The sequence below is a fragment of the Diceros bicornis genome, chromosome 13 (assembly GCF_020826845.1).
Source record: "Diceros bicornis minor isolate mBicDic1 chromosome 13, mDicBic1.mat.cur, whole genome shotgun sequence".
Taxonomy (NCBI): Eukaryota; Metazoa; Chordata; class Mammalia; order Perissodactyla; family Rhinocerotidae; genus Diceros; species Diceros bicornis.
The window spans coordinates 29,528,129-29,542,498 of NC_080752.1; the positions used below are offsets into that span (position 1 = coordinate 29,528,129).

The 14,370-nt window shown below is 39.6% G+C and overlaps 1 protein-coding gene across 1 annotated transcript in view; it reads left to right on the forward strand.

Annotated features, from left to right (window-relative positions):
- UBE4B (ubiquitination factor E4B) overlaps positions 1-14,370 on the forward strand; it is a 133,979-nt gene that overhangs the window by 65,761 nt on the left and 53,848 nt on the right. The window contains exons 4-7 of the mRNA XM_058552858.1: positions 1,705-1,792; positions 2,865-3,009; positions 4,939-5,167; positions 13,960-14,101. Of these exons, the coding sequence (XP_058408841.1) occupies positions 1,705-1,792; positions 2,865-3,009; positions 4,939-5,167; positions 13,960-14,101 (604 nt within the window). The remainder of the gene's footprint in view (positions 1-1,704; positions 1,793-2,864; positions 3,010-4,938; positions 5,168-13,959; positions 14,102-14,370) is intronic.

Sequence of the window (14,370 nt, forward strand, 5' to 3'; positions counted from 1 at the left end):
TCACTACATTATATATTAAAGAGAAAAGCTATATAATCTTGGTAGTTGCAAAAGTTTGATAAAATCCAATGTTGATTCATGATAAAAATCCTAGCAAACAGGAAACAGGAAGGTGCTTCCTTAAACTGACAGTATGGCAGAGACAGAGTTCACCAGATATTCCATATGCTCCCCTGCATTTCCAGTCTTCTTTGCAGTTAGGTTGGGGCCAAATAATTGGTTCTGTCCAATAGACTGTGAGTGGAAGTGACGTGTCACTTTTAGGCGAAGGCAGTTGAGCCGATATTCCTCCTCCATCCCTCTCTTCTCTTGCTCCAGTGACCTTGGAGGCTGTGTATTGCAGATGGCATAGATTAAAGATGGAGTAAGGATGCTTCACTCTCATCAGACTTTGCGTAAGCAAGAAATAAACCCTTATAGTGTTAAACCTCTAAGATTTCAGAGTGTCTGTGTTACCAAAGCATAGCCTGTCTTATTCTGATTAACATAAAGGACATCTACCAAAAACCTACAGCAGCTCTCATATTCAGTGGTGAGAAATTAGAAACACTCTTTAAAATCAGGAATAAGAGCAAAGATGACTGCTGGTTTCTGCTTCTATTCCACATGGGGATCCTACCCAGTGCAGTGAAACTAATAAGAATTGGAGTGGAAGAAACAAAACAGTTATTATTTGGAGATGAAATGATTATCTACCTGGTAAACCCTGTGTATAAGTAATCAAGTTGCTTATAAGATGTCTATACCTAAAACCAGTTACATTACTATGTACTAGTAACAAAAAATTAGAAAACCTAATTTTTAAAAAGGTACTATTCATAATTTCATTAAGAAATATATGGTACCTACATACAAATTTAGTGAAAGAAGTGAAAGACTTAAGGAGAAAATTATAAAAGTTTATTGAAAGACCTTAAGGAAGGCCTAAATACTTGGAGAGAGATACCTTCTTCATAGATAGACTCCATAACGTAATGACATAGTTTCTCCCCAATAGAGTCAATGAAATTGTAGTCAGAAACCCAACAGGAATTTAAGAACCTGTCAAGCTGATTCTTAAGTATGTGTGAAAGCACAAAGGGCCAAGAATGGCCAAGATTCTTGAAGTAGAAGAACAAAGTGGAAGCATTGACCTAGCAAATATCAAGACTTATTGTGAAGTTTTAGTAAGTAACATAGAGTGGTATTGGCTCAGGGACAGACAGATGGTCTAATAGAACAGAAATGAGCATCCAGAAATAGACCCACACATATATGATGTATATAACATAGAGGATTTCATATTAGTATAAAAAGGATGGTCTTTTCAATAAGTGGTGCTAGGACAATTATTTATTTAATGTGGGGAAAAAGAATATATATGTTTAACCAGATTTTATAATCAGGCTCTGATTGATGGTATAACATTTAAAAATAATATGTATAGAAAATCTGCTCTAATTATTACCGTTCTTTTTTTTTTGGAAAGTGAGCCTAAGAAAATGACAACTTGGGAAAAATATTTCCAACAAGTATGATAGACGGAATGTTTATATCCTAATATATGAAGAACTCTTAAAAATTAATCAGTAAAAAATAAACCTTTATTATTTTGCTTTCCTAACTGCTTTTGATTGATACTTTAAAACTCTTCCTCAACCAGCAGCTATGACATTGGGTAGATTTATAAAAAGTGAAAGATGTATTTGTCTTTTGTACTTAAAGCATGTCCCAGGTGGATGTGGATTCAGGAATTGAAAATATGGAGGTTGATGAAAATGATCGAAGAGAAAAAAGGAGCCTCAGTGATAAGGTTGGTAAGAGGTGAAGCCCTTGCTTCTGTTTTTAGTACAGGTCATATAAATAAACACTATTTCACGTCTTGCATCTTTAGCCTGTTAGCGTGGGCCACCCAAATTCAGCAAGTCCCATTTAGGTGATTGTTTTTTTCTTTTGAGGAAAAATGGGTAGCCTAGATTGCCGTTATTAATGGAAGTATAACTCAGTCCTTTTATCTGATAAAATGCTTCAGTTATCTTTGTTTCACGTTCATGTTTTTATCAGTGAATTTATTTTGTAATAGGAATTAACTAGAGCTAATACGAATTTTTTTCTGTTGGTCTTTTGCTTAAGCAAGTAGGTCATCATGCTTTTGGTAGTATTCTGAGGAAAATGACTGGGAATTGAAGCAAGAATATGTGGAATCCAGTAGCAAGTAGAAGCTTTTTGAAAACTTCTGAGGTCTTTGTATTTTATTACCATCTGAGCTTAGTTCCCTATATGTAGAAGAAGGGGTTTTTTGGCCACGGTGTAGAACTGGTATAGGTAATTGCGTCGCTTTCTGATCAGTGAATTATTAGTGATCAGCAGCATGTGTTGATGATTATTAGAAGTTGGACTGTAGCCTCCTGGTGGTGCGATGCTTTATTTTGTACAGTTCTTTAATGTTTACAAAGTTCTTTTATATATGATATTTTATCTGTGATGGAAAGTTGTGAGAAACATTAAATTCTGGAAAAGGTCCTGGAGGAATATTGGTTATGTACCTAGAGTGTTAACCTGGTCCTTTGGCATTCAGAAAAGTAAATAAATAAGATAGATGTACATTCTTTATCACATTTCCTCCGTGATGATTCCTGATAATGATCTTGCTCTTTTATACTCCCCCTTATAGATTGTGTTGTAAGCTCATAGACCAACATGTTGTAACTTTGAAGTCATAGAAACAAGTTTATTCTTTCCTAAATCAGTGGATGAATAGTTCTATGTGTTTCTAAAATATCCTCATTAATAAAGGAATTAAATCAGAATTCAGTATTTCTATTGAAGTCTAACTAATCCCTCCTACTACTTGAAATTAACCTCCAAATCTTCTTCCTTTCAAGGAGCCTTCATCAGGTTCTGAAGTGTCTGAAGAACAGGCCTTACAGCTGGTCTGTAAGATCTTTCGTGTCTCCTGGAAGGACCGGGACAGAGATGTCATCTTTCTTTCTTCTCTTTCTGCACAATTTAAGCAGAACCCAAAAGAAGGTAGGAATCTAGCTCAGCTGTCTTATTTCGGAGTTCTAAAGAGAAACAAGAATGGAAGATCTTTTGTCCTTCTCTGTTATCCACATTCACTCTATCTTGCTTCAGGGTTGTAATTTTGATTACAGGGATACTTCTTGATGAGGACACTGCTGTTCAGCTACTTTCCATTGATCTTATTGATAAATTATTTTTTTATTTTTATAATTTCTCTAAAAGAAAACTACATAAATAAGTTAATGGTCTGCGTTGTCTCAGGGTTGAAGTTTTTTCCTTTGCAGTAAGAAGGTGGTTAGAGAGAGCATTAGTGCCTCTAATAAAGTGGGAGTATACTCGGTAGTCTCCGGGGATCCTGCAAGAGGCACTGTGTATGGCCTATACCTGCTTTTGGTGCCTACCAGGTCATGTGTAGACAGTGGAGTAAATCTGCTTGATTAAATTGCTTAGCAAGATGGAACATATTGATATTTTGCAGGATTCTATTGTAAGAGACTACACTAAACCACGCTTATGACAAAGTAATAAAACTCTTAGCAAGATAGGAGGATCGCAGGGCACTGTCGCTTTTCTTTATGGCAGTCATTTGGAATACAGAAGAGGTAGGGGAGATGTGCTGGAGTGTTATTTTGCATATCACGAAAATATAACCTCTCTGATAGCAGGAATTTTGTCTGTTTTGCTCACTGATGTATCCCTGGTGCCTAGAAGAGTGCCTTGCACTTAATAATCCCTCAATAGATATATTTTAAATGAGTGAATGAACATCAAGGAGATCACCTTTCCCTTTCCTCTGCTGCCTGTCTTCCATGGCAAAAAAATAGTCCCCTATGTTACTGCAGTTGGCTAGTTAACTTCTGATTTTAGTGGGATCTTCTTATTAACTGGTTACAGAGATGAGCTTAGCAACTGTGTGTTTCAAAACCCTGCCACTTGTTACTCTTTTTGTAAATCTTAAGATTCTCAAATCTGTCTTGTACATGTATAAGTGGTAATTTTTAATAACCAAATAAGATTTATATGGGTTAGAACTTTATTTAGTGATATTTAAAAAGTATGTAAAAACCCTCAGTGAAGCATTTGGAAGCTGCCAAGAATAAGAAGGAAGGTAGAAAATAGAATCTATTCCAGAAAACTGGATGGTGACTAAATATTAGACCCTACATAAAATATTTTGAACTCGTACTTAATAGTTTTACTGTATACAAAACATATAATTTTGTGTTTATATACCATACAAAAAATATTAACCCACTTGCATTTCTAGTATGATAAACTAACCTCTGTATTTGGGAGTAACTTCTTTTTATAGTTAATATATATCAACAGTGACTCTCATTGACTATGCTGCAGTTTTTTAAAAATTTTTTTGTGAGCAGGATTAGCCCTGAGCTAATATCTGTTGCCAATCCTCCTCTTTTTGCTGAGGAAGATTGGCCCTGAGCTAACATCTGTGCCCATCTTCCTCTACTTTATATGTGGGACGCCTGCCACAGCATGGCTTGATAAGCAGTGCATAGGTCCGCGCCCAGGATCCAAACCTGCAAAACCTGGGCCGCTGAAGTGGAGCACACGAACTTAACCACTACACCACCAGGCCAGCCCCATCCAATTTTTTTTTTAATAGCCTTTGTATTTTGGAATAATTTTAGATTTACAGAAAAGTTTTAGAGATAATACAGGAAGTTCCTGTGTACACTTCTCCCAGTTTCCCCTAATGTTAACATCTTATATAACCAGAATATATTTGTCAAAACTGCTAACTAAACTCCAGACCTTATTTGGATTTCACCAGGTTTTCCACTGTGTCCTTTTACTGTTCCAGAATCCAATCTGGGTACCACATCGAGCCTCTCTGGTTCAGTTCAGCTTATTCAAGGACTGTGTGTGTGAAGAACCACGTATAATCTCTTCTTTATTCTGCCTTTCCAACAGTGTTCTCTGATTTTAAGGACTTGATTGGCCAGATTTTAATGGAAGTGCTAATGATGTCCACTCAGACCAGAGATGAAAACCCATTTGCCAGTCTGACAGCCACATCACAGCCAATTGCAGCGGCAGCTCGGTCACCAGACAGAAATCTCATGCTAAATACTGGCTCCAATCCAGGAACAAGCCCCATGTTCTGCAGTTTGGGTTCCTTCAGTGCCAGCTCTTTGTCTAGGTCAGTCTGGTTCTTTTTGCACATCTAATTGGTAGTAAATAGCCATGAAGTATGTAAGAGAAGGGAATGTTCATTCCCGAGCTTGTGTCATGCATTATGGCATGTATCATATTTGGGGGATGGATTTAGTCATTGCAGGAGGTATTGTCTTTTCCAGATTGGTCTCTTTGGCTTTCCACAGTTAGGCTATTGGTAAATTAAGTTTTAGAAACAAATGGCTGAACATAGTACATTATTCTTTGAAAAGAGGGTTTTATCATATTTTAAATGTAGCCTCTAGATTCAGTACAGCAATTAGATTATAATTATTTAGATGAGTATTTAAAAGATTTGTATACTTGAATACTTAGCAATATAAAGTATAATGATACAATTCTTTAAAAGCTTGATAGTTTCCATTTTAGTTATTTATCTCAAGTTTTTCTTCAATTTTCTCTTCTCTCCTCCCTTTCTCAACTAATTTAGCCTCTATGAAAGTAGTCCAGCTCCCAATACGAGTTTCTGGAGCTCTTTGCGAATGATGAGTCCATCTTTTGCCTCACCTTCCCGTGCAGCCAGCCAGATGGCTGTGCCTTCCATTTCCCTCAGCCCTCACAGTGCAGCCGGGACTGCTGCAGGAAGCCAGCCCTCATCTCCGCGCTATCGCCCCTACACTGTCACTCACCCCTGGGGGTCTTCAACTTCTCCTACCCCACGCTCCTCAGGCACCTCCATTCTGTCTAGCTCACCAAGCCTCCCTGCCCTCACTAGTAGCCCTCAAGCAGTGCCTGCCAGCTCTTCCAGACAGAGACCCACCAGCTTGGGGCCGCCTTTACTGTCCACCTCACCCAGTGCCGTGAGCAGACGTCCCTCCTCCCTAAGGATTTCTCCTAGGTATTTATTCAGCAGGAGAGTTGGGTGTGTGTTTGCAGTGCAGGGAAAGGAGATTAACACGTTTTGGAAGAATTGTTGCGTGACACTGACCTCAGTGACGTGTTTTTTCTGGTTTGGGTTATTAACCCTTGTGTCTAACTAGTATAGTAGGCTTGCACCCAAGTCCATGCTTCTGCCAGCTTTGATAACATCAGAAAGTATGGGTTGCTCTGTTGTGAGTCCCTTTCTTCCCTTCTTTCCCCTCACTCTTCCTTCTTCTTGTACAAAAAAAGTAACTTAGTTTTTTGAAATCGAGTTCACATGTCATTCTTCATTACAAATGAATTTCAGAGACTGTGGGCAGTTCATATTTGAGAGTTGGGGCTCACAGGACCACTTTTCAACTTTTTGTACTGTTGCCAGTCACAGTTGAAATACAGTCAGAGCAAGGGGTTGTGGAAGCAAATCTGGGCCTCGTGTCCGCTACTTTCAGTCACTGAGGCTAGGCCAGTGTTTGTGCCTTGACACTTTGATTTCCACCTCTTGGAAAGAAGCGGTATCAGAATTCCATCAATCTAGTGCCCTCCCTCTCAAATGTACCTATGCATTTCTGTAATGTAGGTGTATTATTTTCCTGCATGTCAGTAGACAAAACTTTTAGCATAAGATTTAATTAAAAAGGGACAGCAGTTGCAAAAGCTTTCCCCTCCTTGTTTTTCCTTTGTTCCCTGATACCTTTTTTGCTTTTGTTGTGGTAGTATGTACGACAATCCTTTCTCCCTCCTCTTCCTGGCACTTTCTGGGGACAGTAGTGACGAAGATGAAGAAGATGATGATGATGGTGATGATGAAGGTGGTGGTGGTGGTGATGAGTTTTCTTGTGTCCAGTTTGGGTCCAGGTATCAGAGGAGTGGAGTCTTACCCCTGCATGTGCACAGGTGCTTAGGAACTAACTTTTATAAGCTCTAATTAGAGGTGTGCTTTGAATCCAAGCAGGATAGGGTCAGGTGACGTGACCTGGAGAGTCAAGATGTGAGAAACTTGCATGTACTGAAATGTTAGGACCTTCTCATGGGGTAAAGTGGCACATAGGAAAATTTTCATAGTTGTTGCCTGGTAACTTTTGGGGAAAACTTATGTATAGTCATTTGTCAGAAACATGAACAACAGATTAAAGATCAGTCATCAAGTTCACTCACCCTTAGATCTAAAATGAGGGACCCTCCATTCATCTTTTGCGAGAGTGGTCTTGTGAGCTACCAGATGTGAGCAACACGTACCCTGTGAGGCATGTTTTCTTATTTACAGTTGCATGGATTGCTGCTATTTAGGGGCTGGGGCGTGTGTGTGCGCGCTCGCGCGCACGTGCGTGAATGTGTCGCCCCAGCACAGTCTGGGCAGTACATTGAAGAGCATATGGGATCATACTATCTGATGTAACTGTGATTCTGCTTTCACTTCTGAACTTAAATTTTGCTGATCACCCGCTTGACTTCGGTGAAGCTAGACCCTATTTGTTTAGATGGCCTTTGGAATGGCAGCAGAGGCTAAAACATAGTTCATGTTCACCCCAAAAACCAAGAGAAAAAGACTACTTGGGTTTTCTAGGTGACTTTGAGCAAGAAAATATAATAGCACCTTCCTTCTGACCTTCTGACTCATTGTCTTACAATTTTGCTCTTAAATTGAAGTTTCCTCTGGACTGGGTTGGTATGTGTGTCCAGCACTGTTCAAAAATAACTCCAGGCTATAAATAGACGGCAGTAGGAGGTAGGTACACTTCATTAAATTTGACCGTGTTCTTAAGAATCATTAGAGAGTATATAGAGTGAGGAATGTTGGTGCAAGGTTGAATATTGATTCACGAAGGTTGATATTTGTATTAGGTTTCACGTTTTATCACTGTTTTTCGAGTAAATTTCCCAAAGGTAGAAGTGTCTTTTTCATGCAGATAAAATCCTATTGCAGATTATAGTACTGCATCAGGCATCCTTGTTGGGCATCAATTTCCATACATGATAAAAGTGCTTTGTTATCTGTTTACTGTGAATTATTATGGGAGAAATGCTCTCTCTCCCTGGCCTATTTAATTCCAACTTTCTCTAAAAAAATATCAGATTGTGTGCTGCTTTTACTAACATCTCTCTTTCTTTACTTCTAACATCCCAATCTTATCTCAGGTCTAGATTCTATCTTACAAGGAGAAATAAAACTTACGGATTGTGTAATGATACCTGCAAATACTTATTGAGCATCATGTGCCAGATACTATGTCAGCAGTCTGCGTACATTATCCCTTTAATCCTCACAGCAGTGCTCCTGGTTACCATGAGGAAACTGGGGTATAGGGAAGTTTGTCCATAACTAGTCCGTGGCAGAGCCCGAGTCCAGAACTCACGTGCTTCACCACCACACTGTGCTGTCCCTGGCTTTTCCATTTATGCCCAACAGGACTTTTGGTGTTCTTGTTCCTTACTAGTTATTTTTCTGCCGAATCTTTATGCGTCTACTCTGTTCTTTGGCAAGGAAAATGCCAGCATTTTACTCCTTAATTACAAAATTCCATTCCAGTCAGTTGGCAGGTCCTTTACTGGCTGTTAAAGTGAAATCTGATCTTTCCAGATTTTGGCAACTTATAGATTCTGAATAGATACCAAAAAGAATGTAAAAGGATGGGTAAAAATACATAACTGATTAAACAAATAGAGAGGAACTTGAGAATGCATGTAGGGTCAGAACCAAGAAGAGGTGGCAAAAACCTTATTAATTTGAGCGATCAGCAAATACTTTTTTCCCCCATCTTTTTAATTGATCTTCTCAGAATTTTATTTACTTTGAAGTAAGTTTTTACTCTCACTTCTTTTAACACTCACTTCTTGCCTGGTAAGATTAATGTCATAGAAGAAGGAATCAGCACGGGTCGTATCTGTCTCCCCTCTGCTTGCTCAGTGGAGTTGATGTATTGCTCATCTTTTTGGAGGGAGTTGGAACATACTTTCATATGTTAACTATTTATAGTGGTGATGAGAAGATTTAATTTAAGAAAGGTAAAACATTCCTTCTATGATGTTCTGCAGTCCTCTGTGAAAAGAGCTGTATGAATTGTAAGGAACTACTTGCAGGAGTGGAAATAAGTGAAGTCAGAGAATTCTCTTGTGATCAAGATGACAGAGGAGTTACTCTGAGAAAAAATGTTCTAATTGTTTCCTAGGAAGGTTGATGACTAGAAGGAAATTTGTATTTTGGGTTTTTTTACTGCTTAGATATTTCAGTGAAGGAGGTCAGATCTTGAAACTCATGAGCCTATGTGAATAAAGGAAAAATTAGCAAATAGTGAAAAACATTGACATTTGCCCTCTTATTTCTGCAGTTGTCTCTACTTGGATATGAAACATGAAAATAGTCTAAAAGAAACCTTTTCCATCCTGTCTATCCTCAAAACCCTCCAGTGATTTCCCTTCTCACACAGAGTAAAACCCAAAGCTTCTCACCTCAGCCTATAAGACCCTGCATCTCACATACGTGCACACGCACACGCTCCTCCTCTGCTTGCCTACATCCTCTCGCTCACACACTGGATCCTGTTCTTGAACTCACTCCACATATTCCCTTCTGCCTTAGGCCTTTGCACTTGCTTCTTCCCTTTGGACCTCTGTCCCCCAGATAGCCTTATGGCCCCCTCCCTGACTCCCTCAAGCCTGTGTGTAAAGGCCATCTTATGAGAGGGTGTTCCCTGACCCCGTTGTATTAAACATAGTGTTAAACACACACACACTTTCTGCTGCTCTCTCTCACTGATGCTCAGCTTTTATTTTTCTTCATAGCACTTGTATATTAATTTCTTTTTGACCGTTTCCCTTCTGGATTATAGTTAGCATATGAACAAGTTCTTGATCTGTTTGATTCAGTGTGCTACCCCCAGGACCCACAACAGTGCCTGGAGTACAGAAGGCACGCTTTGAACATTTGTTCAACGAGTTCACGTTGCTTAAACCTGCACAACTCTGACTTGTCCTTGCACTGAGAAAATACAAAATTCTGTAGTGTGCATTCAAAAAAATGAGTAAATAAGAGGGTTATTATTCCTGTTATAGAAAACAAAAGAAGTTGCAATGTGGACCGGCCCGGTGGCGCAGCGGTTAAGTTCGAGCCTTCTGCTTTGGCGGCCCAGGGTTCATGGGTTTGGATCCTGGGCGAGAACCTACTCACCGCTCATTAAGCTGTGCTGAGGCAGTGTCCCACATAGAAGAACTAGAAGGACCCACGACTAGGATATACAACTGTGTACTGGGGCTTTAGGGAGGAAAAAAAAAATTTTTTTTTTTAATTATGAAAAAAAAAAGCTGCAATGGAATCCTTTCAAGAAACAAGTTTTCTTGGTGCATTTAAAATGGAGTTCAATTCGCACAGATTCGATGCATGTGTAAATCCCCAGGAGTATTCTCATTGTGTTTTCAGAAGGATTCAGCTATCTTTCTATTATCTGAAGTAATTATATTATTAAATTGGACTGTTGATGCAGTTATCAGAAAATAATTCAAATATTCTCCCAGAAGGAGGTATAATGTTTTAGATACTCTCAGGATTTAAATATGACATCTTTCCAGTGTCATCTTCCATATGTCATAGTTGTAAAAGCGTCATGAATTTTGTAACAACGTTTTTAGGAGAAAATGAAATATTTTAAAACATTTTAAAATGTTTATTGATAGCATAAATTTATGCATATAAACTATATACCACTCTCTCCTTCAATATCTCATTCAAAATTTGAGTCTAACTCTTTCACTTTGAATCTAAGGATCCTTGTAAACCAGTTTGACCATTGACACTTATGCATAGCATTGGTGAGACTGGCCCCTTTCCATACTTTTTTTTTTTTTTTTTGGTGAGGAGATCAGCCCTGTGCTAACATCTGCCAATCCTCCCCCCGACGTTTTTTTTTTTTTCCTGAGGAAGACTGGCCCTGGGCTAACGTCCGTGCCCATCTTCCTCCACTTTATATGGGACGCCGCGACAGCATGGCTTGCCAAGCGGTGCGTCGGTGCGTGCCCGGGATCCAAACTGGCGAATCGCAGGCCGCCACAGCGGAACACGCACACTTAACCGCTTGTGCCACCGGGCCGGCCCCTCCTTTCCATACTTTTGATCATGATCTGCTTCAGCACCTTAGAATTGATCTTATAATTTTGAAATATATTGATGAATGCTGGAGTTTATTCTAACATTCCTATTTGGTTAAACCTTTGTTTCATTTTTTCCTCCTTCTTCTCTTCTCTCCAAACAATTGGAAATGTTGTTTGGTTCCTGAGAGATGATCACCAAAATACACCCACCTCTTTTAGCTTTGAAAATTCTCTATTATATTCTGAGTGTCATTGTTTGCATTGCCTGGCACAAGACAAGTAGTCTTCTACATACATTGTCATTTTTCATGTCTTAGTGAAATACTTGTGAAGATACTTCAGTTGACTTTGAGAAGATACTTCAATTGACTTTGAGACAGTCAACTTTAAGTTAAAATTAAATGGAATCTGTTGATTAAGCATGGAACCTAATTTCAGCGCATGAGCAGATACCGTATAAGCATGCTGCCTTCACACAGATGTTCCCATGCTGGCAGTGGGTACCACATCCAGCTGACTCCTTGCAACTGGCAAGGACCTGTCGATATCAAATATAAGATGCTTTTCATCTCAGAAATATAAAAATGTGAGAAATATAGGCCTTATTATCAAAGAAATGTATAGTTTAAAATTTTTTCATTTTCATGAGGAAGATCTGTTTTCATTGTCATCTGCGAAAGCTGCTCAATGGAAAATTAACCTTAATTGTGTGTAGGGATGAGCCTGTATTAGCGAAGTTCATCTCTGGGAAGTGCAGTGCATAGAGTCACTGAGTCACTAACGTCAGATGGAAGAGGGAGGAACAGCAGAGAGCTTGAAACGAAGGTTGCTGCAGGTAAAGACAGGTGTCTTTTCCCCTTTCTACTTTTGAGGATTCACTGCACTTCTTATATTTGTGTGTGGGTTTTTCTGTTTTGTTCTTGTGTTTTGGTATTTTTCCTGTGCTTTATTATAGGTCTCATCTTTCTGTTGTCAGGCCACTTAACAGGCACCAGATCTTGCCGTTAATTAATGAAGTGTGCCTCAAAGTTAACTGAGAAGAAGACACAAGAATTAATTGTTTTTGGTTTTTTGAGGGTTCCCGTGCTGGCCTGCCCATCTTTGTCATGGCTCTTGGGGGGCAATTTGTGAGTGGCTCCGTTAGCTGCCCAGTCAGGAGGGCGTGGCTGCCTTGTGTCTTTGACTACCTCTCAGCCTCTTCGCCTCTATTCCCTTCTGCCAGTAAGTTTTAGGAGTTTAAATTTACTGGACTCTGGCCTGAAAGCCTTGGATTTAAAACTGGCATTGTTTTCATCTTTTTTTTTTTTGTGAGGAGATCAGCCCTGTGCTAACATCCGCCAATCCTCCTCTTTTTTTTTCTTGCTGAGGAAGACGGCCCTGGGCTAACATCGGTGCCCATCTTCCTCCACTTTATATGGGACGCCGCCACAGCATGGCTTACCAAGCAGTGCGTCGGTGCGCGCCCGGGATCCGAACCAGTGAACCCCGGGCCGCCGCAGCGGAGCGCGCGCACCTAACCACTTGCACCACCGGGCCGGCCCCCTGTTTTCATCTTTTGTTATTGAAATACTCTGATATCATACTTTCATTTTAGGGTCAATTATGTGTATTTTTCTAAAATTCTAAGGTCAGTTATATATATATTCCAAAATTAGTTATGTATATCTATGCATCTGTCTGCATAACATATTGTTAATGTCTTAATCTCTCTTGGTCCGTTTAGTTTCTAGCCTTTAATTGTCTGCCCCAGGGTGAAGTAGGAATGGGTCTCAAGTTCCTGATATTCTTCCCATCTTTGATCATCTTTCATTATGTTTTTTATTTGCTCTTCATTTCAAAGTTCCTGGCTTCTTCCTATGCCATGATTAATCTCTTTGTATCTTCTGTGCATATCAAATCAATTGTGAGTTAAACATCAGATTTAGGATGTGACCTGTTGATGGTAGATCTAAACTTTGTTTAATTTCCTCACAGCTAACCCTTGTGATAATGTTTGGCTTAGGTCTCAGAGACTAGTTATTACTGATAATAACAATGCCTCACCTTCTATCCTGCTTATTTTTGATAAAGCACTTCCACATGATTTCATCTGATCCTCACTGCTGGTGAGATGAGGTTCTAGATTCAGTAACAAGCAGTAGGATTGGGAAGAGAACCTAAGTTTGGATACTCCTCGTGCGAGATTTTTGTTTTGTTTTGTTTTTACTGTACTACTTTGCCTTTTTCGCTGAAAGTTTTGGAAAATTTTGTGTTGATAACAAATATTTTCACGTGTTCTTCTAACTGGACGGTTTTCCTAACTAAGCTCTGGTTCTGTTGCCAAATGCTAGATGAAAGCTTTTGAGATCTGTGCTCGAGTCATGAGGAGGAGGGGTATTTTGTTAGTCCCTTATAACTTCACCCCTAAAGAGTTGGATTACAGTGATAGCATGGTGTGGCTTTCACCTACAAGTCTGCCTCAGGGAAGCTGGCCAGTTTGGTTCAAGTACGTGTGGTATCCTTTCAAATGCCCACCACTCGGTAGCAGTCCTTAGTCCTCCTGGTTTTGTAAGTTGCCATTCCCAGTAAGATAAGATGTTGGGTTTCTGGTCAGACTCTCTTCTTAGGTAAATAAAATGTTTACTAAAAATTACTCTTTTGGACTTGGAGCAGGGGAAACAAGCAGTCAGTTCCAGCCTTGGCTGCATGGGTGTCTGTGCTTTGTTGTGGGTGCAGGGATCTAACAGGCTTTCTGCTGCGGGAATGCAAACTCTATCTAAAGCAATTCATGGAGAAGAGATAAAAATCATCAATTTTCCTTTCTCTTCTCCAAAGTTTGGGAGCCTCTGGTGGGGCAAGTACCTGGGATTCCTACAGTGACCATTTCACCATTGAGACCTGCAAGGAGACAGATATGCTGAACTACCTCATCGAGTGTTTTGACCGAGTTGGAATAGAGGAAAAAAAAGCACCAAAGGTAATACGAAATAGATTCATTTTAAAAACCTAGTTATTTCTTTGATAAAGAATCTTTTTCCCCCCAAGGAGCATTCATTCATTTATTCAATCAGTAAAGTGGTCACTGAGCATCTACCATTACCAGGCACTGTACTAGGAGCTTGGTGTGTATCAATGAACAAAACCGACGGCAGTCCCTGCCCTCGTGGAACTCACACTATAGTGGATGGAAGAAGTGACAGGGCCAAGTGCCATTGCCACCAGCAACTTACATGGCCCTGATGATTT